The sequence below is a fragment of the Neolamprologus brichardi genome, chromosome 2 (genome assembly GCF_056152115.1).
Source record: "Neolamprologus brichardi isolate AB-2024 chromosome 2, ASM5615211v1, whole genome shotgun sequence".
Taxonomy (NCBI): Eukaryota; Metazoa; Chordata; class Actinopteri; order Cichliformes; family Cichlidae; genus Neolamprologus; species Neolamprologus brichardi.
In genome coordinates, this window is record NC_142105.1 from 22953821 (window position 1) to 22980480 (window position 26660).

General features: G+C 42.2%; 2 protein-coding genes across 5 annotated transcripts in view; both read left to right on the forward strand.

The window, feature by feature from the left end:
* Positions 1–2000: 2000 nt before the first annotated feature.
* On the forward strand, positions 2001–8159 carry trim105 (tripartite motif containing 105). Of its 3 annotated transcripts, XM_087848712.1 has the most exons (8): positions 2012–2101; positions 2189–2432; positions 2545–2890; positions 5378–5473; positions 5915–6148; positions 6290–6303; positions 6437–6552; positions 6769–8159. In XM_087848712.1, the coding sequence occupies exons 3-8, from the start codon at positions 2600–2602 to the stop codon at positions 7326–7328; spliced, it is 1311 nt and encodes a 436-aa protein (XP_087704838.1). In that variant the 5' UTR covers positions 2012–2101; positions 2189–2432; positions 2545–2599; the 3' UTR covers positions 7329–8159. The 3 variants fall into 3 exon arrangements, with proteins under 3 accessions (XP_087704832.1, XP_035765451.2, XP_087704838.1); XM_087848706.1 differs by lacking the exon at positions 2189–2432 and having other exon boundaries at positions 2001–2101; positions 6769–8158; XM_035909558.2 differs by lacking the exon at positions 2189–2432 and having other exon boundaries at positions 2006–2101; positions 2571–2890.
* Positions 8160–12401: 4242 nt separating this feature from the next.
* The window catches only part of flt4 (fms related receptor tyrosine kinase 4), a 47350-nt gene continuing 33091 nt past the window's right edge, over positions 12402–26660 (forward strand). For both annotated transcript variants that reach the window (XM_087848720.1, XM_006781620.3), the window contains exon 1: positions 12402–12835. In XM_087848720.1, coding sequence (XP_087704846.1) covers positions 12778–12835 — 58 coding nt within the window. In that variant the 5' untranslated portion in view covers positions 12402–12777. The remainder of the gene's footprint in view (positions 12836–26660) is intronic.

Below are 26660 nucleotides of genomic sequence, written 5' to 3' on the forward strand. Positions count from 1 at the left end.
CCCTTTGAAGCTTGCAGATTGGATTCCTCAGAGAAACATTTCTGTGGGATGTTCCAGTCGTTCCTTCTGGTGAACTTTTCTTTTATAAAGGACTTGGTCACCATGTCCAAGAAGGCAGAAGTGGTCCTGTATCGCCCCTATTAAACTGAAATTTAATAGCCACAATTCCTTGCAAGCACGCCTGGAGCTACCATTAATGACACTGAGGTCGTATCCTTGGTAATGTTTCAGAGAGTTTGGAGGTTTTTAGCAACTTGAGACAGACTGTAGATTTTTGAAATAGTGGATATCAAGCAAATTTCATTATAATTCCACAAACCATCCACTCATATTACACACTGAGTTCAGTTCACTTATCGCAGCAAGTAATGTGTAATCTGTTGTATAACGTCTTTTGTGGCTCCGGAGGAACCTTTCAGAAATCTGAACAAATAACTCTAAATCTAAGGAGCTTGGAAAGAAAAGCGACCGGACTTCTATAACTTTCTTGAAGACGTTTCACCTCTCATCCGAGAAGCTTTTTCAGTTCTAACACCAAGTGATGGAGAGTCCCAGGTGTTTAAGCCCTAGTGGGAGTTGTCTCTTAAGAGGACCCTCTTAAGGCACAACTCCCACTAGGGTGAAACGTGGGCAAAACTGTTATGGGGGCCTGACCTACATGAGACTAGAGTCCAATCCCATTTTATTAGATGTTTCCTTTACAACTATTCATGGAGATTTAATAGTCATTTATAAGGGATTTGTTCCATCAGAATTATATCTGATGGAGAATGAATGGACAGATATATCTGTGCAAATGACCTAGAAATAACACACTTTAATCTATTTTTTAAAGTAAAAGTAAAAAGATGCAACTGTGGCTGTCTTTTAAGAATCAATATTAGACCCAGTATTCTTAGTCTTAGTCCTTCCCTGCTTTTGCAACAGACATTGGAGGAAGTGAAAAAGGTAGATTGAAAATAAATATTGGTTGACTGGCAAAGGTGCTGGAGACATTCCTCTGAGATTTGGTCAATATTGACATGATAGCATCCCAATTGCTGCAGATTTGTCTGGTACACATCCATGACGCGAATCTCTCTTTCCACCCCAACCCAAAGGTGAGCTGTCGGACTGAGATCTGCTGAATGTGGAAGCCATTTGAATACAGAGAGAACCCATTCAAGAAACCACTTTGAGCTAATTTGAGAGTTTCACTGGAAACGGCTTTCAGAAGATGGGTACACTGTGATCATAAAATGATGGATATGGTTATCAACAACACTCAAGCAGGCTGTGGTGTTTAAATCATGATCTGGTACTTAAAGGGCCCAATGTGTGTCAAGAAAATATCACCAACAGTACCCTGAACATTTGATACAAGCAAGGATGGAGCCATGCTTTTATGTTGTTTTCCATATTCTGACCATACTTGTTTAATGTACCAGCAAAATCAAGACTCATCAGAATCTTTCTGATCTTTTATTGCCCATTTCTGGGGCGTCTGTGTGAATTCTAGCCTGAATTACCTGTTAAGTGGTCATTATTAATAGTTAATATTACTTTCCTATCAGCTTTATGCAGTGTGGTTATTCTTCTCCGACCTTTAGTATCGACAAAGCCCAGAAAACTGCAGCTCACTGTATATTTTCAGTTTTTCAGACCATTTTCTGTAAACCCTAGACATGGTTTTGTAGGAAATTCCCAGTCAATCAGCAGATCTGTCTGGCACCAATACCCATTTCTCAATGAAATCCCCTTTCTTCCCCATTCTGATGCTTACTTTGAACTTCAGCAGGTCGCCTTGACCTTGTCTGTATGCCTATAAATGCACTGAATTGCTACCACGTGATTGGCTGATTAGATATTTGTATTAATGAGCAGTTGAACGTGTGTACCTAATAAAATGACCAGTTAGTTTATATCGAAAATTGCTGACAAAACTCGTTGCCATCTGCTGTTCACCGTCAAACACACTGACTAATCAAACTCGGGCTTGTGGCGCGCGCATGCGCAGAATATAAGACTATTTGTTCCCAAACAGTAGCAGCAGCAGGGAGTAGAGAGCAGAGGGGCGAACTTTGACGTATTCGGTTTTGAATTTCTCCGAACAACAGACCACGTAAGTTCACCAAAGTATTCATTATGTGACGATTATAGTCACTTTATTGAAGTTCCGAAATGTCTTTTGTTTCTTATTGTTTTGTAGAGGCTGCTACACGTAGCTAAACGCTAACAGGCTCCAGGCAGTTAAGAGCAAACACGCCACCTGAGTAAACACTGCCTTCACAATACAAATCACAAGCTAGCTCGCAAGCCCCGTGATATAGCACCTGATTTCTACTGCTGAGCACCATCAAGTAGGTGCTTAGTGCTAGTATTAAGCTGTTTGCACTGCTTTGTTATCAGTGATGGACTTCAGACTGTAGCTGCACACTCTGTTGTGTTTGAAGGTGAACTATTTGTTTTTCCTTTCATTTGTTGGCAGCTGACAGAAAAATCGAAGCTATCTCCTTGTAAAGTATTTGCAGAAGTGGATTGGTGATCTTTTCTGTTTGCCTTCAGACTTTTTGCTTTCACTTCCTGTGAAGGGATCTCAAAGAGGACGGCACCCTTCATCATGGCTGCTGCTGCTGCTGCTGCTGTTCAGTCCACCAGAGGCAGTCTGAGAGAGGACCTGACATGTGCCATATGCTGTGATCTGTTCCGAGAGCCTGTCATGTTGGCCTGTATGCACCATTTCTGCAAATCTTGCATATCCAGGTACTGGAGAGGAACGCAGGGGCCTGTCACCTGCCCACAATGCCGCAAGGAGTTCAGCTCCAAGCAGTTTCAAACTAACTACCTTGTGGCAGCCATGGTGGAGAAGGTCCGTGTCACTACCTCGGATGCTTACACCAAGAACCTAGAGGTTTGTATTTCAGTCTCACTTCATGTTTAACTGTCGTGCTGGCGGTTTTCCAGACAGTTTCTTTGGGTCAGCAAGAAATAAAGTCTTCTGCAATGTTATACAAATAACCTTGTGCTCTTAAGTAGACCGATCAATAGCAATTGACCAGCAAGTAACATCTGGGTTCAATACAGATATAATTCATGTTTCAGTCCACGTCCACGTTTGTTTTATTGTTGTTCCGCCCTCAGCCTACCTTATTTGAATTGCTCAGACCAAAGTTCACTCTTCACTCACCCTCATGATACTTTGTATAACAGGTTATGCAACTTACGCACAGCAGAGGCATTAATATACACTGACAGAATAATAAAAACACTTGTAGGGTTTTTTGTTTGTTTTGCTGGTTTTAGCAAAGACAAAAAATCCTTTTCCACTTTTCCTAAGAGAACAGATAAGAAATTGATCTGTCGAGCAAATGTAAGGCTCGAGGCCTCAGCTGGTTACTTTCACTTAACATAAAAAGTACAGGTACTTCTAAGGATTCCCGATTGACAAATGAACTTGTCAACTTGTCTTTTTTTTGCTTTTTTTTTTTTTTGCTTTTGTTTTTTGGAAACCATACAAAACATAAAAAGCTAAAGTAACAAACCACAGACCATGGCAGCATCAGCCATTGGTTTGTAAAGTCACCTGAATTTTAGAATGTATTTATTCTTTATTCTGTTATTTTTTTAGGCCAAAAGACACCACATGTGAACAAACTACTTGATTACTAAATTATCGGCTGTGTGCCTGTGTCGGTTGCGTAGGTCCATTGCGTGCGCATGGATGCGTGCGCATGGATGCGTGCGCATGGATGCGTGCGCATGGATGCGTGCGCATGGATGCGTGCGCATGGATGCGTGCGCATGGATGCGTGCGCATGGAGCGCAGGCCTCCTTGAGCTGTTACACCAGCTAACAGCATAATAACCCATAATATTGGTAAGATAACTGCATTAAAATAAAAAAAAATGGATCATGACCAACAACACAAACATGGTTGAGAACTCCTGCTCAGTGATTCCAATTAGGTAATGGGGCCCACACCCTTTATAATTCTGACTTTACATACCTTAACATGTATTTCAGGCTATAAACATTTAAGCCAGTTTTTTTTCTTAATAATATTAGTTTGAACTTCAGCTTAATCTAAGCTTTATCACTATTATTAGCCAATGTCAGCTATTTGCTGATTGATGACTATCAGCATTTATAACAGCTGATATATCTGATTTTTAAATCACAAAATATCAGTATTTGTCTTAAAAACCTATATTGGGTTGGCTCTAATTAAGATGGCACAGTCATATGTTTGCAGTAAAAATACCTGTTTTTGTCAGTTCAGTCTGAAGCAGAGCAGTCAAAAAATTTATAATGTAGCTTATACTTAACAAAAAAGGACATTTTGGCTTCAGTGTATGTTGCTACTGTCTTCATCCTCGGCAGTACATTCTTTAGTTTTCCTGGAAGTCTACCAGCATAATTACCTGATGCTTAAAACTCAATTCAATTCAAATTAAAAAAAGAAAAAGAAAAACACAGACGTTACCCTAATCCTTTGAGTCCGTGTCATTTCAGAATGACACGAAAATGTTACCAATATATTTGGTTACCAGAAGTGTTAGCATGGTTGCTAAGTATCCTGCTAACGTCACAAGCTCAAGCATTTGACTTTAGACACAGTTGATTTCACAACAGAATGTAAGCATATGTAGATGTCTATCTTTTAGCCTCTTCTCTGAAGCATTTCCACACTTGGTGTGAAAGTCAAGATCGTTTGCATATCATCTTTTAAAAATGTAGTTCCAACCCTTGGTCATCTACCTCAAGTGCTTCCGTACTCGACTCTTACTACTTTTCTTCGCAAGTCGGGCTGGCACTATTACTGCAACTGCACTAGCTGCCATCTTTGGTGTTGTGGTTTGTAGTTATGCATCCCCATGTTGTTACATACTCTGCAAAAAATGAGTAGTATTGCAGATTTTGCTATTGGGGGTTTTTGTGTAAGGTTTTTTTTTTTTTCTTTTCTGATGACATCACTAGTCCAAACTTTAGACAGGTGTATTTTCGCAGCTTTTATGTTACATATGCAAGTGGATTAAGAACATAATAAAACACAATCAAAATGTTTTTCCATAATATGGGACCTTTTAAAATGTTTTGTTCTTCCTAGGCTGTGTTTTGTGCTGTAGTTGTACTAGATTCCATTAGATTGTTATGTATTATGATGTTTCCTCCTCAATACATGCAGAATATAAGAAAAACCTCTGAATGTGATGCGGATCAGCTCAACAACAGCACAAAAGCAAAGTTCTCAGATGGGCCCGTGTCTTGAATAGCGTTTACTTCGTGTCGTTAATTATTCCCCCCTTTACCGTTATCGAGTTCCTTCATTCTCTGCGTAGTCTCTTTGCTTTAGTGTTCCTATCCCCCACGCTGATTAGATTTGCATACCACTTTGCAGAAACAACTGAAGGAGACTTTGGAGAGCCACCGCCTGAGGAAGCAGGACTTCATCAACAGCATTCACAGAGACAAAGAAAAGATGAATGTTATAAAGGTACGCTCATGTGGGAATCCAAAGGAATGGCAGCACTTAAGAAATAAGAACAAGCACGGCCGTCTCTAATGGCTGTTTACAGCATGTTAATGTGCATATTTAGTGGCGCAGAACATGACAAACTGTGCAAAAGCAGGAGCGACGGAAACAAAATGACAAAGTGAGGCAGACAGATGTGGGATAAGAGCTTAAATTTTAGCCGCACGCGCTGGGCTGAGATGATGAAAAGGAAATCGTTTCCTTCATTATGCAATACTTGTCAGACACATGGAGCTTTTATGCTAATTGTGACTTCATTGCCATCTGTTTGTATCTCTGGAGATGTGTGTTGTTCTGCAAGATTTTTAGATCTTTAAGCAAGCAAGCCACGTGTTCGGTAAACGCGTGGCACGACACGGAGAGTCCCGCTCTTATAACGTTAATCATCCCTCTCCCTCGCAGAGTGTCGCGGCAGATCTCCAGGCGCGTGTCAAAAGTGAGTTCCAAGCTCTCCATCAGATCCTGCACGATGAGGAAGTCTGTACGCTGGAGCAGCTGAGGAGGGAGCAGGAGGAGGAGCTGGTGAAAGTCCAGCACCACCTGGAGGTCACGGAGCAGGCAGCGAAGGAGCTGGAGGACAATATAAAAGCGCTGCAGGAGGCCAGCACTGCCACCCAGGACATCGTACTGGCTGAGGTGGGAATTGAAAATGATGTCACCCTATTTATATTATTGTCTGATATTATAAAATCATCTAATTGGGAATTAATGTTTTTTCACAAACCCGTTTCAAACAAGCTGTTAACGTGACTTTTTTTTTTCTTTTCTTCTCATTAGCTCCCAGCGCTAAGGTAAGCGTTCATTTCGGTGTTGTGACCGATTAATTGCTCGTGACAGTTTTTGCGCACATCGTGCTCATGTGACATTTATAGTAATTTACGCTGAGAGCAAACGATCCAAACTCTGTTCTTTTTGTTTGCACAGACCATGTGCGCAGGTGGATATCGCCCCGGAGTTTGATATAAATGCTTTCAGTAACAAATACCTGGCTCCCTTACAATACATCACATGGAGGAGGCTGTTCAAATCTTTGAAACCAGGTAATTTCCCCCCGATGCTTCATTAGACACAAAATGACTGGAGCTGAAAACTGGTTCTGAGTCAATAATGGGAGTAATTAAGGGAAAATGAGTGGAGTGTTATGATAAGCTATTGAGGTGGAAACAGCAGTGGCACCATTATCATGCTGTGAAAGGGTTGTTTTTTGCGTTAAAAATCTGTCATTTTATCTCCCAATGGATTGTTTCACCCCATAGGTCCCTCCCTATTGACGTTTGACGTCGACACAGCACACCCGAGCATTCAAGTCTCGAGAGACAAAACCGTGGCGGTCGAATCTAACGTCATGACCCACCACGTGAACCACAACAAGCGCTTCCTCCAGTGCGTCAACATTCTGGCTGCCCAGGGCTTCCAGTCGGGTCGACACTACTGGGAGGTAGAAGTGGGCACCAGCCCTAAGTGGGACCTGGGAGTGGCCTTGGAGAATGTCAACAGGCACGCTCGGATCAAGCTGAGCCCGGAAAGCGGCTACTGGACCTTGCGGCTGCGCAACGGGAACGAGTACTCGGTGGGAAAGCAGCCGTGGGAGAGGCTGCGGGTCAGATCTTCCCCGCGGAGGCTCGGGGTTTTTTTGGACTGCGACGAGAGGAGGGTCTCCTTCTACAACGCCGACGACATGAGTCTGCTCTACTCGTTCACCAACGGGCCGAGGGCCAAGGCGTTCCCCTTCTTTAGCCCGTGCATTACAGACAGCCGCCACAAACCTCAGCCCATAAAGCTCCTCCACTACCCTCCTGCCGCTCTGTCCGGCTGATATCGATGCAATCAATCAATGTTTTCTCACACAACACGGTTATCAGCCATTATTTGAATGAGCATGATGTAAACATTCTTTTCACAAATTCTGACTTGATTTTGCCAGATGCTGTTTTCTATCTTAAAAGCTTTAAAATGTTCAGAAAATTGTCTTACTCATCAAAGTTAAAAAAAAAAAAATCCACTTTTTAGTAATCATCGTGCCAAGGCTTATGCACCAATTAGCTTAAATGCAGTATTAAAACACTGTGCTCTAGCTTAGATGCATCAAATTACATTAATGGCATACTCGGCCTTCAACAGATAATATTTAATAGATGTAGATAAATGACTTTTTCTATGATAATTGGAATAATTGCCAGGTTAGACTATCTTTAGACTGACTTGTAAAATCACCAAGTTCAGTCAGGGTGAGGTTATTATTCACTTTATTACAAGATTTTGTATGTGATTGTGTAGGAAAAGGAAAGAACTCTGTTTATTCATTTCTATTCATTATGTATGTGTCTAATTTTGAAGCCATGTATCATGAGTTTAATTTTCTTAGCTTAGTAAGATGCTAAAAAGCAGTCTTATGCCTCTTGTCCACTCTCTTCCCTTGCGTTTCATGTCCTTGTGTACATACACCAAGTGCACGTTCAGTCATTTCCTTTCGTCGTGTATAAAGTGCTAACGCAAATAAACCGAATCACTTTTTCTTCCTCAAACACTGCCTTTGATTCTTTTCTACAACGCCACACGCTGTGGTAGTGCAAACCCAACACAACTTCAAACAATCAAGGATGCTATTAAGCATCATCAAAGCAAAGTTCGCAACTGCAACTGATGTGAATCCAAAGCTATCCTAACAGGAGACGCGGTGGAGGGTTGCTGACTCGCCTGCACCGGAATTTTTTATTTTAATTTTTTTTTCTTTAAACGCGTGAGCCATCGCTGACACTTCCACAGCGAAAACAGCCGGGCTTTTGGTTATCTTTGCAAACACACGACAGCACCGACGTCCTGTTTCCTCCCGCCAGGTGAAAGGTCAGATAAACAGAGTGACAGTGGGGTTGCCTGTGGGTCTTCTGGACAGGCCTCAGGGGGGCTGCTGAAGCAGGATGCTGCTGCCTGCTCCTCCTGATTGGGAAAGTGGCACAATAAACTGGACCTGTGGGGAAACTGTGCTTTTCTGCACAGCAGCTACACGGAATATGCATTCATCATGCTTTTATCACACACTTTCTTTTGTGTATGTGTTCAGGTTTAGCAAAATTGCCGTAAATGATGAAGTAAACCTTTTACATTCTTGTTTTTCTCTTTACAGGTCATTCTGTTTGACTCTGTGGAACACATTTGTGCCTTTTGGGTGTGATATACATCTATATACTACAAGATGTTTCTTATTGTAATTAAAACATGTTAGGCAATGTAATGGTAATAGAGCTAAACAGTGGCCAGTCTGTTTAATGGGACACTCAGCTCTACAGAGCCTTTGGGTATCCTATGTAGCTCAAAGCGACACTATTTAATATTTTATTATTAAAACTCGAGAAATGCAATTATGCAAAAAGCCATTACTTCTAGCTTTCCTCGCCATTTCCTCTTAAATCTGCTTTGTGAAAAAGGAAGTACCCTCTGGAAATTATTGACCTTTTTAACATATTCATTTGCAACTGAATAACAGTGGTGGAAAAAGTCAAAACATATTAATATTAATAAGTCCTTTTCATAACAACTTGAACTATCTAACCTTTGCTGTTCTCTTAACTGTTCAAATCTGTTCATATCGACATGCCCACATCTAAAGAGCTCTCCAAGGTCTTCATGGAAAAAAATTAGATTGTGAATGTCCTCGAGCAGCGAGGGATTCAAAAATAATTTGAAAGAAATCATTCCACTGTAAGAAAAATCTTCCACCAGTGGCGTAGCTTTCAAATAGCTGCCAGTTTCTGCGTCACTGACCACTCCAAAAAAGGAAAAAGGACAGGAGAAAAAAAAAGGGAACACCGACATTGATGGGAAGTAAAGCAGAATCTGAAAGTACTGTAACTCTTTCTAGTTGTTTGGTGTCAAAGGGCATTTACGAGAAAGACTACAGAAATCTGACCTTGGATTTACTGTCTAAAAGGAAGATTAAAGGAAAGTGACAATTTGATAAAGGGAGACAAAGGGAAAGAAAGATGTGCCCTGAGGATTATACTGCTGTATTAAAAACTATTTTCTTATAGTTTTCAATGATTAATCTGCTGGTTGTATGTGATATATGGTTGTGATACATGTAGTCAAGTAAAGAGTGGAGAAGTAGAAAGTGGTATAAATACTAAACACTAAAGAAACTCAAATTTCTATTAGAGCACATCTATCCAGCTGTTTTCCCTTATTTACCGGATTTAGGTTGGGTGTCACGGGGCAAGAAGCAAAGTATACTCTGGAGAAGGCTACAGAGTTGACACAGAGACTCAGACCAACACACCTACGGCCAATTTTGGACTGTGGGAGGAAGACACATAATAGTCACAGGTGGGAGAACATGCAAACTCCACACAGCCATTGCACCACAGTGCCATCTTAAATAAATATACCCAACATTAGCTACATACCTTCCATGTCTCCTCATAAAGAACGGGAATGATTATGGAGTGGCTAAGTCAAGAGAAAGTGTAGATAGGCCGTGGCAGATTGCTGCCCCTCCCTGAGCCTGGTTCTGCTGGACCGTTCTTCCTGTTGAAACGCAGTTTTTCCTTCTCACTGTCGCCAAGTTCTTTGTCATAAGGGCGTGTCTGATCGTTGCTTAATATAAGCGCCAAATCACAAGTATTGATAAGATGAAACTAAATTGAACTGAATGATTTGGGGAGGTCTATGCATGAGCCTGTGTGATTTGTATACAAGTTGTCTACAAGAAGTTTCAGCAAAAAAGGAAAAAAGCTGCAAATAAACAAATCTGAGATTGAGATTCAAACTTAAGTTTGGATCTGCCTTGAGCTGTGAGAGTTGTCTTGTCCCACTGCTATCCTGATTACATAGTAAATAATTTACATGCAAACCGCGCTGCTCCTACAGTCAGGAGGGCACCGTAATTTGGCATGATCTACAAATGCTAAGAATGGTGGCTACCACAATCAAAACAAACCCAAAGGAACTCTGCTGAACTGTAACAGCTTCTTCAAAGTAGCTTGGCAAAAGTGCAGTGTAGCGTGGAGGCCCATGGGCATGAACTTCGGCGAAAGAGCGAGGGGGTTGCACGCTTGCTCCACATCCTTCCTATGATAGTAGCTGTAGAGCTGTAATCTGTTTCCTGACCTGAGGATGGGCCGGATGGAGTGCTGGCACTTCAAGGACGAGTCCTTGAGCCCTCGGTTGTCTCTCAGGGGTCGGACGAATTATAAACTGAAACCTTTTCATCTGACACAGCAGAGGCGATTGTGCCATCCTGCGTAAAGCCTATTGTTTGCTATCGCTGTTGCCTGAATGGCTTATGTGTGCGGATTTCTTATTGAATTGGCTGTTCAAGTGTTTTTCGTTTGTTTATGACATTATCTGTTTTATATTCGTAATGAGATTTAGTAACTCCCTGGACAGCGCTTTGTTAGGCTATCATCATAATTTAACGTGTTTATTTTTCTGTGAAGCCGAAAGCTCTGCCGGCCTGAAACCGAGGGAACATTTTAATTACAACCATTCAATCACAACATTGTGCTTTAAGGTCAGAGAGGTGGCTTGCCGTAAGGGATCCGGAGTGGAAACGCATGCCCACAATAACAAGCAATGATCCTTTGACTCCCTGTTATTCAGCTCTCTCCCTGAGGTCAGGCTCTTCATAGCTGAGGAATCACACCATGTTCACATCAAGGAAAAATATTATTTCTCATATGTCTCATTAACAGCTGCTGCTTAATGTGTGGACTGTTCTAAAGGCACAGCAAGGGAGGAGTCCGGAGACACATTAATGCTGTAATGGATTTTCAAGTAGTGAAGCAGCACATTATCATATATATCTGACTGGACTTGCGCTGATTATTCTGCACTTTCCATACGATGTTTGTCTGACCACCGCAAAGGTGACCCTGACAGTTCACAGATAAAGCACACACCTGCACCTGAAGGCCCATCTCTGTGCGTGCGCACGATTACACAAGCGCACACCCCCTTCTGCCCTCTCTGACTTATGGTACACAGGTTTTCAATTTTCCAAATGCCTCCCTGTACGATAGAACGGGACTGATAGCGGCTCGCTACGGGCATGTTGTGCTCCTAGTACATGACTTTTATTCACACTCTGAGGACTCCCCGAGGAGGATGGATGAGTGGGTGGTGGGGGTTAACATGATTTGGTCAAGCCTAGAAGAAACTCTGTGCAGTTTAGTCTTGGAGGCATCATTACTTACATCTGACCCGTTGGATGAGTCATTACGGACACTTAATAGAGAGGCACTCCCTCAGCTTATGTTTGTTTAACATGAGGAAGAATTTGTGTCCAGAAGCATGCCAGAAGAGATCTTTCCTTTACATCAAATTAACAACCAGCATTTGACCTAAACACATAAAACTGCATTGACAGTTTGGTGTCAGAAGGATTTAAAAACATTAAATTTGAGCCTATTTTTGATACATAGAAAATACCATTCCTTCTTACATTCTTATATTTGTCTGAAGGCTGCCTCTGTTGCTTTATCTCGCAGTGGCATTTGTTTCCTTCCTGTGGTGACTTCAGTGCTCCCGTGGTGGTTTTGTAAGAATTTCTGATGGTATTAGGATTACCTGCTGAGCTATTTAGGTGTCAGGACGACTTTAAATGCTTTGGGAAAAATCCATGACAGAAAATCAATGCCAAACGGTTCTGCAGCAACGCAACAAATGGGAAAACCCACAGCTCCAATATTGCAGTGCTCTTATTGTACTTTTTTATTATCCTCCACAGTTATTATCAGCAGTTCTAAAAGTCTTTAATACAGCAGGATGAAACGCAAGACTTTGCAGGAAGGAACTTTGTCATGGATGTTTGGCTGACCCCCACACCCCACCTCCCTAGCCCGTACACACCACCTCACACGCTCACACCCCTCTCCACTTCAGCTTGGTTTATGAACTGGGTGGGTAGATGTGGATGCGCTCCCGTCACGAGCAAAGGAAAGGGAAATCGTTGAAAATCCCATTCAGTGCCTTATGCATCCTTTTAAACTAAACGAGGGGGGAAAGTGTGTGTGTGGTGTGTGTGTGTGTGTGTGCTTTTCCTTTTCCTCAGCACTTCGGCTATGTCCTCTCTGCGCAAAGCAGCCCACAGACAGACAGCGTTCACCTGAGTTTCCCCCCCTTAATCCCACCCAAGGACCTTCATTGAAACCAGCTTCTCCACTAAGAGCCTGTTAAAACCAACCTGTCCTTTTTCTTTTATTCTTCTAAAAAAAATTAAAGAGAAAGAAACTCAGCTCAAGCTTGTGCACTTCTGGACCGGAGATCTGGAGATGAAGACAGACTTTACGCTGTTCTGTCGGACTTGGATTGGACTAGCATACGCCTCAGGTGAGGAGACATCTCATAACGACTTGAGTCACGGTGGAAGTTTTGAGCGCAACTTTATTTAAACGAAAAACAAAGTGAGGTGTTGCACTCTAGGTTTACACCGGCTTTCCTCTGCTGTGAGGTGGATTGAGCTTTTAATTTAAGTTTTACTCGAGGTTTGAACAAAGCCAGGTGGATATTGATTGTGCGCATTTGTGCGTAGGGGCTACTTCCCGTGTTATCAGCGTGTTATTAGCTGCAAAGTTTATGCGTAAAAACTTTAACCCACTTTTAATCAATCCTTTTGACAAACACTAAGAGTGCGCATCTTTTGGTACGGTGTAAGACTCAACAAGTCTACATGCAGATAGGCACTAGGGGGAGGCATGTTGTTGTTGTGTTTGATGAAGATGTAGCTGTTAATTGATGGTGCCTTAATCTCAGGAGATACAAAAACACCAGAGGATTCAGCTGAGTTGACTTTTAGTGACTTTGCATCAGTTGTGTGTGTAGAGCTCACTGGGCTCCCATATGTCGGTGAGGGTCCAGATCTTTTCTCTGCAATCTTCTGTTTTTTTGTGGAAAGCAAAAAGCTCTGCCTGCACATGTCTTCCATTGTCACTTGTGTGTCTTAAAGTCAAACAAGTTCAGCCAGGCTGTGTCTAAATAATCTAAAGCACGCTGGTCCTCTACGCACGGTTTAAATTAGATGTATGAAACATCTACGGCTGAGAATGCTCGCAGCTTTCCGTAAATGACTGAATGTGGATGTTTGAGTTGTTCAGTTGCTGGTGAGCAGCTGTCTGTAAAGAACTTTTTGTGAGGGGCAGTCACCATATGGAGAGAATACTTAATGTCATTGAGCTGTGCCGGTTGGGTCACATGAATCCGCTGAGAACAAGAACCAAACCCGAGTTTTCATTCCAATCAAAAAAAAATTTAATATTTAAAGCTCTGTATAATGTTTTCCTCATCTTACAAGCCTATTCTGCAGGGTGTTCATCCATACAGAGGCCCTCTGCTTCTCAACTGGTACAGAAAGCATAAAAATGAAACAGAATGTCGAAGAACTAACCTGGAGGCATTTTTCAAGTCTCACAGTGGGAACTTATGGGATTGATTGACACTCTGAAGTGGAGAGGTGGGAGAAAGATGGCAGTTTGAAGCTCAGAATTGCCGCTTTTTGAAATACTTCTGACTGGAATCAAGTCAAGCGCCATGTTATGCTCAGCTGCTTTATATAGGATGCAGACTTGCTGAGGGCTAAATATGGTCTTGAGGTGTTGGAGATGTGGAGTTAAAGCAAAGTGTTTCTTGTCTTTTTTTTTCCCACTCGTGAAACAGCATCCAAGACAGAAACATCAGAGATCTTTGTCTGTGTCTGCCTCACTTATAAAATCTCTCATCAAATAAATTCAACAAAACAAAGTCTTGTGTTGAAAGAGTATGCACGTCTTTGGTCCGAGGGGTTTTCTTAACCCTCCTAACCCCACACTCCCCAGATTTCTTTCTTTCTCAAATGCGTGACATTAAAAAGCCATTTCTGAGTTTGATGTAACTGTAACTAGATCACAGACTTGCCCTAACAATGATCAGAGGGAGAGATTAAAGGTGAGTCCATTGTAGACCCGCCAGCCCAGAAGTCATTGTCATAAGATGGGGAGAGCAGATAATCTACGCAGCAGCTGCATTTAAAAAAGCTCCTGCCCGAGTCATTTTGTCCCATCATGCTGTCACGCTCTGCCTCTGGTTTGAATTACAGCAGTGCAAAGACATTCATCACAGAAATTCTGTCTTATTTAAGAAAGACATCACGGGGGAAACTTCTGCTGCTATTTGACAGCGTTGGAATGAATAGCGAGTCACTGATTCCTTCATTCTCTCCTCATAATTTCCTTCATTTTGTTGCGCCGTAACTGGCTTTTTAAACCCTTTCCAGTCAAAATGAGCCACATATGAGAAAAAAGAGAGAAAACAAAAAAAGAAAACCTGAGCTCCTGAGCCAAATGATCTTTGGCTTGCTCTCTGTCTTGGGTGCACAGTGTTGATATTGCTTTTAGCAGAGTGTTTTCTGTACGCATACCTCTGCTTGATCAGATCATCCCAGAAATCTGACTCTCAACTTTGGGTATTATTCTAGTTGTACCCTTATAGAGGTTGAGTTGTTTTAGCTAACAATACCCCCTCCTGGTTCTCAGTGCTGATCTCAGGATTCAACCTCAGGACTCTGTGGTCCACGGTGTCCGTTCTTGAATATCTTGTTCTGTCAGCTAGAGAGCCTCCTCTGAGAGGAATGCTGCTGCTGCAGTAAAGTCCAAATAAATAAGGAGTCCAGTGGCTCACTCATCGCTGGCATGGAGCAGTGAGGCCCCCTGGGCATTTGGGGCTCTGGTCACTCACTTTCTCATTATGCTACAGCGCAAATACCCCAAATACAGCTAGAACTGAGAGATAAGCTCTTTCAACACCAGGAATCTGAAGCAGAGGCCAAATATGTGTCCAAGTTGGTGTTAGACAGTCGATGGAAACCATCTGTGGTATTTTTGTTTTCAAATATCTGACCCCTGCATGTTTTCAATGCCCAGTTTCTAGTCATGCTAGTTGCATTGCTTTGCAGTATCCAGTGGCCACCATTCTGGTCCCGATGTAAACTATTTTAAAGAGAACCATTAACTTTTGGAGAGGCGCCACTTTTCTATTAAACTATTTTGTCTCTTTGTTGATATTTTTGAATTTCATTCGTTTTCTCTTGGATCAGCTGTCATAGCACAAAATCCCAAGAACTCTGGTGATACCCCGACATTTCTAATAGCACCTTAAGAGTGACATTAGTGGTTTTGGAGGCAACATCTCACTAACAACCGTTCGGGATGCCATGAGATTTGATAAAGGCTCCCTCTGTCTGTGAAAATGAGCTTTAGTCACTTCAGCGATCCCCACATGCTTTTCATGTAAAAATATAGTATAGTAATGCCGCTGTGAGATAATACAGTGACCAGCCTCACCACCCATTTTGAATGTTATTAGCCAAGCCGAGGAACAAGCCGAGGGACTTTTGAATTTTTTCCTTTTACTCTGTGGTGCACGTCTTCTTTATTAATTGGACATTTGCACACATGAGGGTGACTATCGGGGGTGGCAAAAATGATTTTCTTAAGGGCCCACATGAAAACCTGGGCCAATAAGCTGAACTCAGTTTAGCTCAGTGTTAATGTTATCTTTTTACAAGGTTATTGGTGTAGCCCTCCACAACAATACCAGTTTCTCATGAAGCCCAGTTGGGAAAATGAATAGCCCACTCCCACGTGGCTCATGAAGTAGTTTGATTGCTCTATCGCCTGTCCTCCAATGTGACAGGGGATTAATGGGGGATTTATACCTCTATTTTAAATTTACACCATAGGTGGGTCATAATCGCAGACCTCTCTGAAACCCTACAGCACTACTTATGACACAACCTGATGTCCAGCTCAATGGAAGAGTAACTGAGGGAACTAAGGGAATCATAATCACTGCCTTAACGTAAGGACTCACATGTTTCATCAAATTCCTGGAGGGAGATTGCAGAACGGAAATCAAAAATTGGAACGGACGTGAGGAAAATGACAGGGAAGTGGAAAAAAAGTTGAGAGACAAATATGTTTGCCTCCAAAAAAAATAAAATAAAAACCATTTTAAAACCCATCAAAAACCAAAACTAACCACAACAAAGAGCGGGGGCCCAGGAGGAATAAAACATCCCAGTATTTTATTTCTTTCTATTGTGGCTGGCATATAAAACACCGGAACACAATCACAAGGAAACTAACATATCACACACGCACAAGGATGAGTGCTGGCAACAGCACTGGCCATTTACGTAGGTTATGTCGTAGGCTGTCCAAAGATTCACTGCACAAGTCTAAATCAGCCGTGGGAAGGGCCTTGAAGGTGGGGGTGCTGAATTAGGCAGGCAGGCGACGGGGTACTAGAGTCTAAGATATAAAATATATATTATTGTATTTGTCTTGTCACTTTCTAATATTACTCACCAGACTTTGCTGCACACAGCAGACAAGAATAAACAGCCAAAACTGAACCTATCCAAATATGGATAATATTTGACTTGGCCCAAAAGCCAGATTTACACAGACAGTCAAGAACAACAATTACTGCTTAATTATAGTATTAAACTGCTCAGCAGCAGCTCATAATAAGCCAAAAGTTGCCTTCATCTGGGTGCAGGTTATAAACCTCCAAATTTACACTCAGAAATTAATTTTACTCTTGAGGCACACTCCTGTTCAGAGTCTGAGCATATTTAGCTGGTTATGGGCAAAGCCTCTGAGTAAGTCAGAGTCTTGTTAGCAGGGGGCCAAAATTCACAAGGGTTTAGTGGACAGTTGGAATGTGTTCTGATAACAAGCAGACTAGTTTTTTAACTTGTTTCTTACGTTTTAAAAAAGTCTGCGCTGCTTTATCTCTATGGTGCGGCTAGTGTGTGTTGCTAACTTTTGGAACTATCGTGAGACTCCATGATCCGCCATTGCTGTAAAAAGGGGAAAGGCCCATTGGACCTTTTTCATGTTTGTGGTACGGACTCTTCCATTCAGTGGCTCTGGTGATGTCTGCCTTTTGCAACAGGGGGCGCCCTAGCACCCGCAGCACCCCTGCTGCCTAGGGTCTTGGCTGTGAGTGTGTTTGGGCAAAATATTGAACCCCAAAATGCCCAAAAGTGTTTATCAGTGTGTATGTTTGAGAGATAAGCATGCTTCATATGTTGTATAAAGCACTATATGAATGTCTGTGAATGTGTAAATGTGGTATGGAGATGTTAATAATACTATAAAAACACTTAAATGTCAATCCATTTACGAGATGGGAAAAGACTTTGCCATTCCAACTTCCAAATTGCCAATAGAGTTTTAGTTCAGTTAATTGGAGGCTCAAAGGTGTTTGCAGGCATAAAAAAAGGTCATTAACATATTAAAACGTATTTAAACAAACAAGAAACCCAAATACATACACAAATAGGCCCACACAGACAATCTAAGGAGCAGTCTACAGCATTCAGTCTGCAGTCTGTAGGCAAGGGACGAGAGTTTTGGTACCAGAAGCTTTCTCTGGTTTTACTTGTCATTTCTACATGTAGCTGTAATCGTCACATGTGCACGCAGCGACCGACAGATGGAACAGGAATATGAATCAGCCATCCGGTGTCCACCGTCCGGACATCCTGATACATTGGAAACCCAAAAATATTGGCTGTTGCTCCCAGAGTCAGCTAGCTGATGGGTTAACAGATTGCCCTGATAAAAGGGAGGTTGTGACCCACTTGTTGTTCGTAGCTAAATAATTGCTACAAAGCCACAGGTGATGTCAAAACAGTTCAAATAGAAAATTAACTCAGTACTTTCATCATGTTGCACTCAGTTGGTGATGTATAAACTGACAGATAATTGTGTGTTAACAATCAGAAAAGAGAAAAATCTGCCTTTGTCTTGTTGTATGAATGGTTCCATTGACCCACCACAAGAAAATAATGGTTATTCTTGGTTATTCAGCCCTTATTGTAGCACCTTTTCAAAATCAATAGAGTTGTCGTATGAAAAAGAGAAGTTATACAAAGGGCCATGAAGGGATTTTTCAGAACTATACCTCCATGGTCATTTCAGTGTCCCTGCTGTGCAAATGAAATGTTTCAGTGGGCTCTATTTTCTTTGCACTCTTTTAAAAAAATCTCTCCCACACTTGGAATAATTACTGTGCAGACGAGGTTTCACCTATTGATTTTCCCCCTGTCTCTCATGTTCACCCAGGCCTGAGTTTCATGTTGCAGTCCATCACAAGGACAGCATTTTAGTGACGCTTTGATGGCTGAATACTTGAACTGTGAGTCTCTGAGTGTACAGAGCCACCCATGGAGGGTGAAGAGCTTATACAACTGCACGAGTGAGTGCTGTGTCACTGCCGTTGTTAATCGACATTAAAAAGAAAAACAACTGTGAGGAGTCGTGCACAATCTGTCGAGTCAGCTGGGTGTCATTCTAGGGGGCGACAGGTTGATGATCAAATGAGAGAGTCCAGAATAATCAGGGGGTTTCAGTTCACAGCTACAAATGTGTTGACTTCACAAATTGTCATGACACGCTAATGCAAAAGTAATTGCATGGGATCCAACAGCCATACGAGGCAGTGACGACATTTATTGTAAGTTATGTTGTGAGGCACAGGAGGAAAATTCTTCCTTTGTGGCATCCGTGGCCTGATACCTCTAAAGGCAGAGACCGGCTCCTTGGACACAGTGCCTGTATCGCAGTTATATTACAGCACTCCAAAATGCCTCTGTTGCTTAGAAACAAACATGATTTGGAGCCCTCGTAATTCTAGCTAGAGTTGCCATCGCTATTACTTTCAAACTGCTGCTCAGGCTCGGACAGCTGTGCGGGTTTAGGGTTGTGACTTGTCCGTGTAGCATATTATTGGTCACTCACAGTACTTGCTGTGCATTGGAGGTCATTTGAGGTTCATGGGAAAGGGTCTATTGGCAAAGCCTGAGGAAATTGCCAGCTTCCCTCCCTTTAGGCACTCAGCACCATAATTGCTGACCCAGTACTCCCTACTTTGCCCTTCTTTTCTCCGGCATCTTAAGCTGCCGCGGTGATTTAGTTTGCCAGGAGATCTGACACGACAGCAGCAGAGACTTGTTTATGGCCCGAGTCTGCACGAATCAGGTAACGAGCACAGCAATGGAGCTCCTTAACGTTTGGCTTCTAAAGAGGCACAGCGTGATTTTTATGAGCATGCAAGCCATCACAGCAGGGCTGGATTGTGCTAATCTTTGGCACTAATGTTGGCATTCTTTTTTTTTTTTTGTACAGCTAGTTGTAAAAGGAACATTTTAGATTCTTCCACACAAAATCATCATTGCCAGAAACACGGGCAAAGCATTTACCAGAATGTACTTGCTTCCCTTCTCAGTGGAGGAAGCAATATCTCAGTTATAAAAATGATGACAAGCCAAAAAAAAAAAAAAAGAGTCACTGCTGCAAAGGAAGAGTTGAGCTGTCCGGTGTGCCTGTGTGGCAGGTACAGGAAGGTTTAGTCAGGGTCAGAGGTTTTAAACATAGGAAGCTGGCCCAGATGGCTTGCCGTGGCATCCTTATGTTTGCAGCCCTCCTCTGGCAGGATGTTGGAAAGGCTTTTTCTCCCCCAGCAGTGGAGAGGACAGGGATGTGGTGGATGTCATCCACCTATGTAGTAACAATGAAATCAAAGCCAGGCTGCCAGTCAGCCAGTCGCCTGGATTTGGCCCGGCCTTGTGTCCAGATGACAGAGGAAGCTGGGAGAGAGAGGGAAGCGTGTCAGAGCCCGTGGCTGACTGACTTCACATCCAAAGAGCAGGTCTGCTCCGTGGCCTGCTTGGCCTCCCGTCCTTCGGCAGATATATGGTGCTATTTCAGAGCCCTCTAGCCTTGGACCTCAGCCAGTAACACAGTAACAGTGTAGCTGCATCCTCAAGCTGCTCTTGATTTTAACCCTCGCCACCAAAAAAAGTTGAAACAGTTTGCACATTCTTTTCATTCATGTGTGTTTCGCTTTCTTTTTTTTATTACTGTAATTGAATCTAAACTGAATTTCCATTGGAACTTTGCTCATGCGCATTTTATATAACCACACAGCGACTCCGCACACGCTTTACCATAATCATTATATCTGTGAAAGCCTTTATTTTTAAATTCCCTTGAGTCCCTCCTGTGCGCTAAAACTAAGACTCTGACAAGTTATTTGTTTGCAAATGGTTCCTCTTTTCCTGTTCCTGTCATGTGACTGATCAGAAACAAAACTACAGAGGGGAGAGGAAAACGCTGACGGCAAAATCATCTTTAGTGTCCATGAAAACGGGAAGCGGGAGACGCGTGGATATGATAAAGAAAACAGGAAATTTGCTCGCAGTGAAAAACATCGCTCTGCTTTTCACACGAGCGCCCTGTGTCGCTCCCGAGGAGAGCGAGCGAAAGAGAGGAGGACTCGTCTTCACGCCTACTCGCCTTTAATGCCCACGAATCCCGCCTGCCTTGCATCCGGCTGCTTCTCAGAGAAGCTTTACATTTCTAACGGGCTTAAAGTGCCCTATGGCACTGAAGCTTTCTCTCTGTGTGCGATTTATCTAGTCAGCAGGTGTCCTTCACAGACTATAGGATGCCCACATTCAGTATTGCGTAAATGTGACAAAAACTCCCAATGTGAGCCATGCAGAGAGGTCAGCAAATAAAATGGGAGTGCGCATATCAAGAGGCTTTTAAATGGGTTAAAAATCCAGTGTGTATGAATCACCGTAGGTCCACTAACTTCAGCAGTTCTGCAGTTCATCTTGCAAACGTAGTACATTTGGATGTAATGTTGCCCCTGGAACTCCGATTATCTGGAAATTCTTCTTGTTTACTGCACGAGAAAGAGAAACCACACTGATGCACTGCTTCTGTTGAGCTCCCAGCCATCAGTAGGGGAAACACAAACGGGAACAAGAGATTTGAAACACACATTTGTTTGATTTATGGATTTCTGCTGTGCGCACAGGTTTCCTCTTAATAAAAGGGAGTTTTTTCCCCCCGTTGTTGCTAGAATCAAAGGAAGCCGTGCAGTAGGCTTCTCTCTGAAATATTGTGAGAGAGCTTGACCTTATTATGTCAAGTGCCCCCTGAAATGACATCTGTTGTGATTTGGCATAATGCAAATAAGATTACATTGAGCTGAATGATATGGGTGAAAATCAGGCAGGAAATGCGAGGGCAGGAAACAATTGGACCTGGCTGGCTCTAGCATGCTGTGCATTCAAGCATGCATATTTTGCTGTTCTAATGTAAACCAAGCCTAATAAGCTTTGCTGTGCATCTGCAAGTGTCCCAAATAAATTAAACTTTTCCAGCATTATTAAGATCATTTTTCTTTGTATTCAAAGGAATAGCTGGAAATTGCTGCAAAACACTGGGCTGCAGACGTTTTATGGCCTGTTAGGCATTCTGAGTCTTTCGAATTAATAAAATGCTGTTTACAGATTTTATTTGACAGGAAACCAGTTGCACTTCTTTCCTCCCTGTCAACCAGTTAGGAGGCTGGCACATCAGCGAGGCCCGATGGCACTCGTGGAGTAAACAGACACAGTTGTCCTTGCAAGTGTTTGACTTCTGGCACAGAGCTCACATATATACATCTGGGACTTCCATATTGTAGAAAATCAGAGGGGCCTGCTTTGGGAAGTCATCCGGCCGGTGTAACCATATCCCTTTATATGGCTGGTGTCAAACATGGATGGAACTTTTTTTGCTTTTTTAATATTTTTTTGTGCCTATCCTTTCTTCTCTTTTACAAATCTTTTAAACTAATCTAAGAATGGGTTTTCTCAAAACAAGAGAGAAATTCTATTTTCTCAAGAGAAATGTCAGGTGTCTTTACAAGGACATGTTGAGTGAGCTGCTTCTCTGTTACAAAGCCATGTCAAATGACTGTCAGTGAAGAGGCTAAATCTTCTGCGACTCTTGAAGACAGAATTTAATTATTTTTGACAAGCCCTGGTGATCAGAGTGTCAGATACCGAGAAGTCGGTGAGCCGAATCACAAGGTTTCTAAAGTCATCGAGTTGCTGTCACTTCAGCTGCTTCAGACATAAAGGAGACTCAGAATTAGCCTGTCTCTATGAGAGCATGTAAACACAACACTTAAGTGCCTGAAGTCATTTATAAATCTAATGTTATGTGTTTATATCATCTGTAATCATTAGATAACAGAATCCAGCATGAAATTACTGTAATATTTGTTGGTCGAGGCTAATCTCCCGAAGCTGCTGCTTATCTCTGCACCACCAGCTGGAATGCATGGGAAAGAGGGGAACCAGGCTTAAAATATTTTTCTGGCTCTCTGTCCGTGTTCACATTTGTAAGGTGCTTGTAAATGGGCCAGTCACCACTCATTTTGCTGTTTCAGCCCAGGGAGTCATTCCGAATAGGGTTTCGACATACAATCATCTGCAAAAATGATTTATACCAATGATTTGGCACGATCCAATACATTTTCCAGCAAACCTACTAAAGTGTACATCGCTGTTAACCATTCCCTATATGTCTGCATTTAATTTTGTATGCCTGTGTGGGCGGCTGTGGTTTGGGAGGGAGTGCACATTGTTCACTAATTGGAAGGTCAGCGGTTCAATCTCCAGTTTCTGTAGCAGTTAGAAAAAAGTGTTAACATGTGTGTTATTGTGTTTTACATTTAAAATATACACGCACTGGCCTCTTCATCAGTTACGATGTGTTAGTGCTGGTTGGTCCTAAGTGTTCCCTGAATTCAAGAAGGTGCTGGAAACATTCCTCAGAGATTTTTGAAAGCGTCACACAGTCGATGCAGATTTGTCAGCTGCACATCCATGAAGTGAATCTTCTGCTCCAACACATCCCAAAGGTGTTCTGTTGGATTGAGATCTGGTGACTGTGGAGGACACTCGAGTACACTGAACTAACTGTCAGGGCAGGTTGGATCCACGCTTTTATGTTGTTTATTCCAAATTCTGACTCCAAATCAGACCAGGCAATGTTTTTCAAATCGTCTACTGTCTAATTTTGGTGAGCCTGTGTGAATAGTAGGCTCAGCTGTTTATTTTTAGTTGACAGGAGTGGGCGCATGGTGTGGTCTTCTAGCCCATCTGCTTTAAGGTACAACGTGCTGTGCATTCAGAGATGCTCTTCTGCATACTTTGGCTATAATGAGTTTCTGTTGCCATCCTATCAGCTTGAAGCAGTCTGGTCATTCTCCTTTGACCTCTGATATCAACAAAGAATTTTTGCAGAGAAAACTGCCTCTCTCTCTGTATTTTCTTTTTTTTCAGACTCCGTAAACCCTTAAGATGGTTGCTGGGAAAATCCCAGTATATCAGTAGTTTCTTAAATACTCAGACCAGCCCCACATCTCACTTAAACGACCTTTCTTCTCTATTCTGATGCTCAGTTTGAAGTTAATCAGGTCCATGTCTGCATGCATAAATGTATTTCGTTGCTGCCAACTGATTGGCTAATTTGATAATTGCATTAACGAGCAGCTGAACTTGTGTACAAGTAGTTGGACTTTATGAAGCTCCAGGTGTTCGTCAGCTAATGTGACTTCATGTTAAATTTGGAGATGAGTTAGCTGATCTATGCCTGACCTTTTTTTTTTGTCAGTTACACTGACATTATCAAGCAATGCAATGTGTCCTGTATTAGTTGCTGTATTACAACGCAATGACACAGGACATAAAAGACTGTGTGTCTCACACAAATGATGAGAAATCAGTGGCTGCGTTTAATGTCAGCAAAATGCATTATACATAAGCCATGACTTAAAAAAGAAGTGGCCAGAAATGCAAACTAATTTTAAACTGTCGCTCAGGCACTAAAACCAGTTAAATAAAAGCAAATTAAAGACAAACTAGACATAACTGAGACACTCATTTTTCTTTTGGAAGCTTGAAGCCTTGTGTACTGAAGGATAACACAGTCACCTTAAACCAGAGTTCACAACTGCAGCTCAGATTACTCACTGTCCACCCACCGACTGACCTCCAGCTGAAGCTCTTGTTCAGGAACGTAGCCCTTGCAATACACGGTGACCATTAACCTTTCTGTTCTTCACAGTTTAAGGCATACCCAGATAAACGAGTGATTGTCATTGCAGTCTGCCATGAAAAGCAGCATGTAAGCTCAAACCAGGAAAAAGTGTTTATTATCATGACAAGACACGGTATCAGCCCCAAACTTTCAGGATCCGACGTGTTTACTTTGGCATTCGCCTCGTGTGTTTTTAATTGTATTTGACAGAGTGCAAGCAAACACTAATGGGATTATATATATGTGCTGAAACGCTTTGTGCAGCTGATGGAGTGACAGGTCTCCATATCTGGGGTTTCGCGGTTTGGAAAGGGAGTGTATACATTTTGAAGCACATCCATATGGAAGATATTGACATCTGGCACAAAAATTTGCCATCGCTGTTAAACACGGGGTGAAAGAAACAGCAGCCTCTGCACTAACATGGATGAGAGTCACCTACAGTATATACTCCCTTCCACCACTCATCAATCAGCAGAGAGGTCGGCGGTGCTTCGACCTGCAGTCATGCGAAACCCAGCACAAAATAAGTTCCGACTCCTTCAGCAGATGCGAGATAGCCACTTAGGATGACGAGTGATACACAAGAAATCCAAATTATCGAGTTGGTGCACGTTATTTTCAGACTGCCGCTTCAGATAGAGCGCAGAGGTGCTGAGCTCAGCAAACAGCGGCGTATATGACATTAATTCTGTCAGTTTGAATGATCTGTGATTTCTGGGAGATTTTAGCTCGACTCCGTGTGGGTGTGATGCTGCTTTTCCCTTTCCTGTGACGCACACACATCTACTGCACGCTGTAGCTTTTGTTTTACAAAAAATCCACAGCTGAGGTGTTCACTGTAATGGTAAATGTTTGTGTTGTAGCCTCCCCTCCTTCAACAACCTACACCTCCAACAGCTTGGCATTTTATCTCTCAGGCATGCCAGTCATTAATGACATTTCAAAAGTGATGTACAATCTGCGTGTGGCTTGCCAGTGTGTGATCTCCCAACAGATTTTTCTCAGGGAAGCATCCATCACAGAGACTCATCTACAAAGGGGATTTAGGACCCAGTTCATCACTCAGTCTGCACGTCTAACATTTGTCACCATATGTCAGCCTGTGCGTAGGATTCTTACATATTATATATAGTCAACTGTATCTTAGAGTCAGAGATCAATATCATTTTAGTCCAACACTATTGTACAGATTGCTGTAATGAAGGTGGTTCAGGTTTGTGGGGAATAATAAAAAAATGGCAGAAATCAATAAAGTCAGATGTGTGGGTGGCAGAGTGTGGGCTGTTCACTGCCACCTCTTTGATATTATTTCTGTGGCGGGTCTGCTTAGTGAAGTCATTTGTCATTTGTACTTTCTTTTATTGTTTTTGATGCAAAACCTCTTTAACAATAGCTCTTTAAAAAAGTTTATGCACCTAAGTAAACACTAGTGGTGCTTAAAGGGATGTAAACAGTAGACTTCATTGTCCAAGTGTGACATTTTGTGCACCCAGTCATCCACACTGACCCCCTTCTGGACATAACACTACCTCTACCTTTAATTTTTTAGAACAGTTACTACTCACAGAGGCATGAGAGGCCATGTTCAGAAAAATGCATGTCTATAAAGCATTTTTTTCTAAGTGGTGGTAACAATTTTTGCTATCAGAAATTAGCATTTTTCATGCCGCTCTGATTAGCACCAATTCACAACAACAGTCAGCTTAAGGTGGTTTATATTCTAAGGTAAAGACTGAACAATATTAGATAGAAACCCCAACAATCAGATGACCCCCTATGAGTAAGAACTTGGAGACAGTGGGAAGGAAAACCTCGCTTTAAACAGGAAGAAACCTCCTGCAGAAACAGGCTAGTTTAGGGGCGGAGCTGGGAGTGAGGGGAAAGCTCTGCCTCCCAATTCTACTTTTATAAACTCTAGGAACCACAAGTAAGCCTGACGTCTGAAAGAAAAGTGCTCTGTTAGGATAACAAGGTACCGTGAGGTCCTTATGAATACGATATGGCCTAATTCTTCAAAATTATGGACAAAAGATAGAGAATGAAAGTTTGTGGCAGGAAAGATAACAAAGAGCTGACAAACATAAAAGAGATCCAAAGTGCTGAAAGGCACAGTTAGCAATTTTCGCTAATTTGTCACAATAAACGATTCATATCTTTGTGCACATTTTACTAGCACACATCATTTAATCTACTGTTGACATAAAATGCTGATTAGAACATTAAGG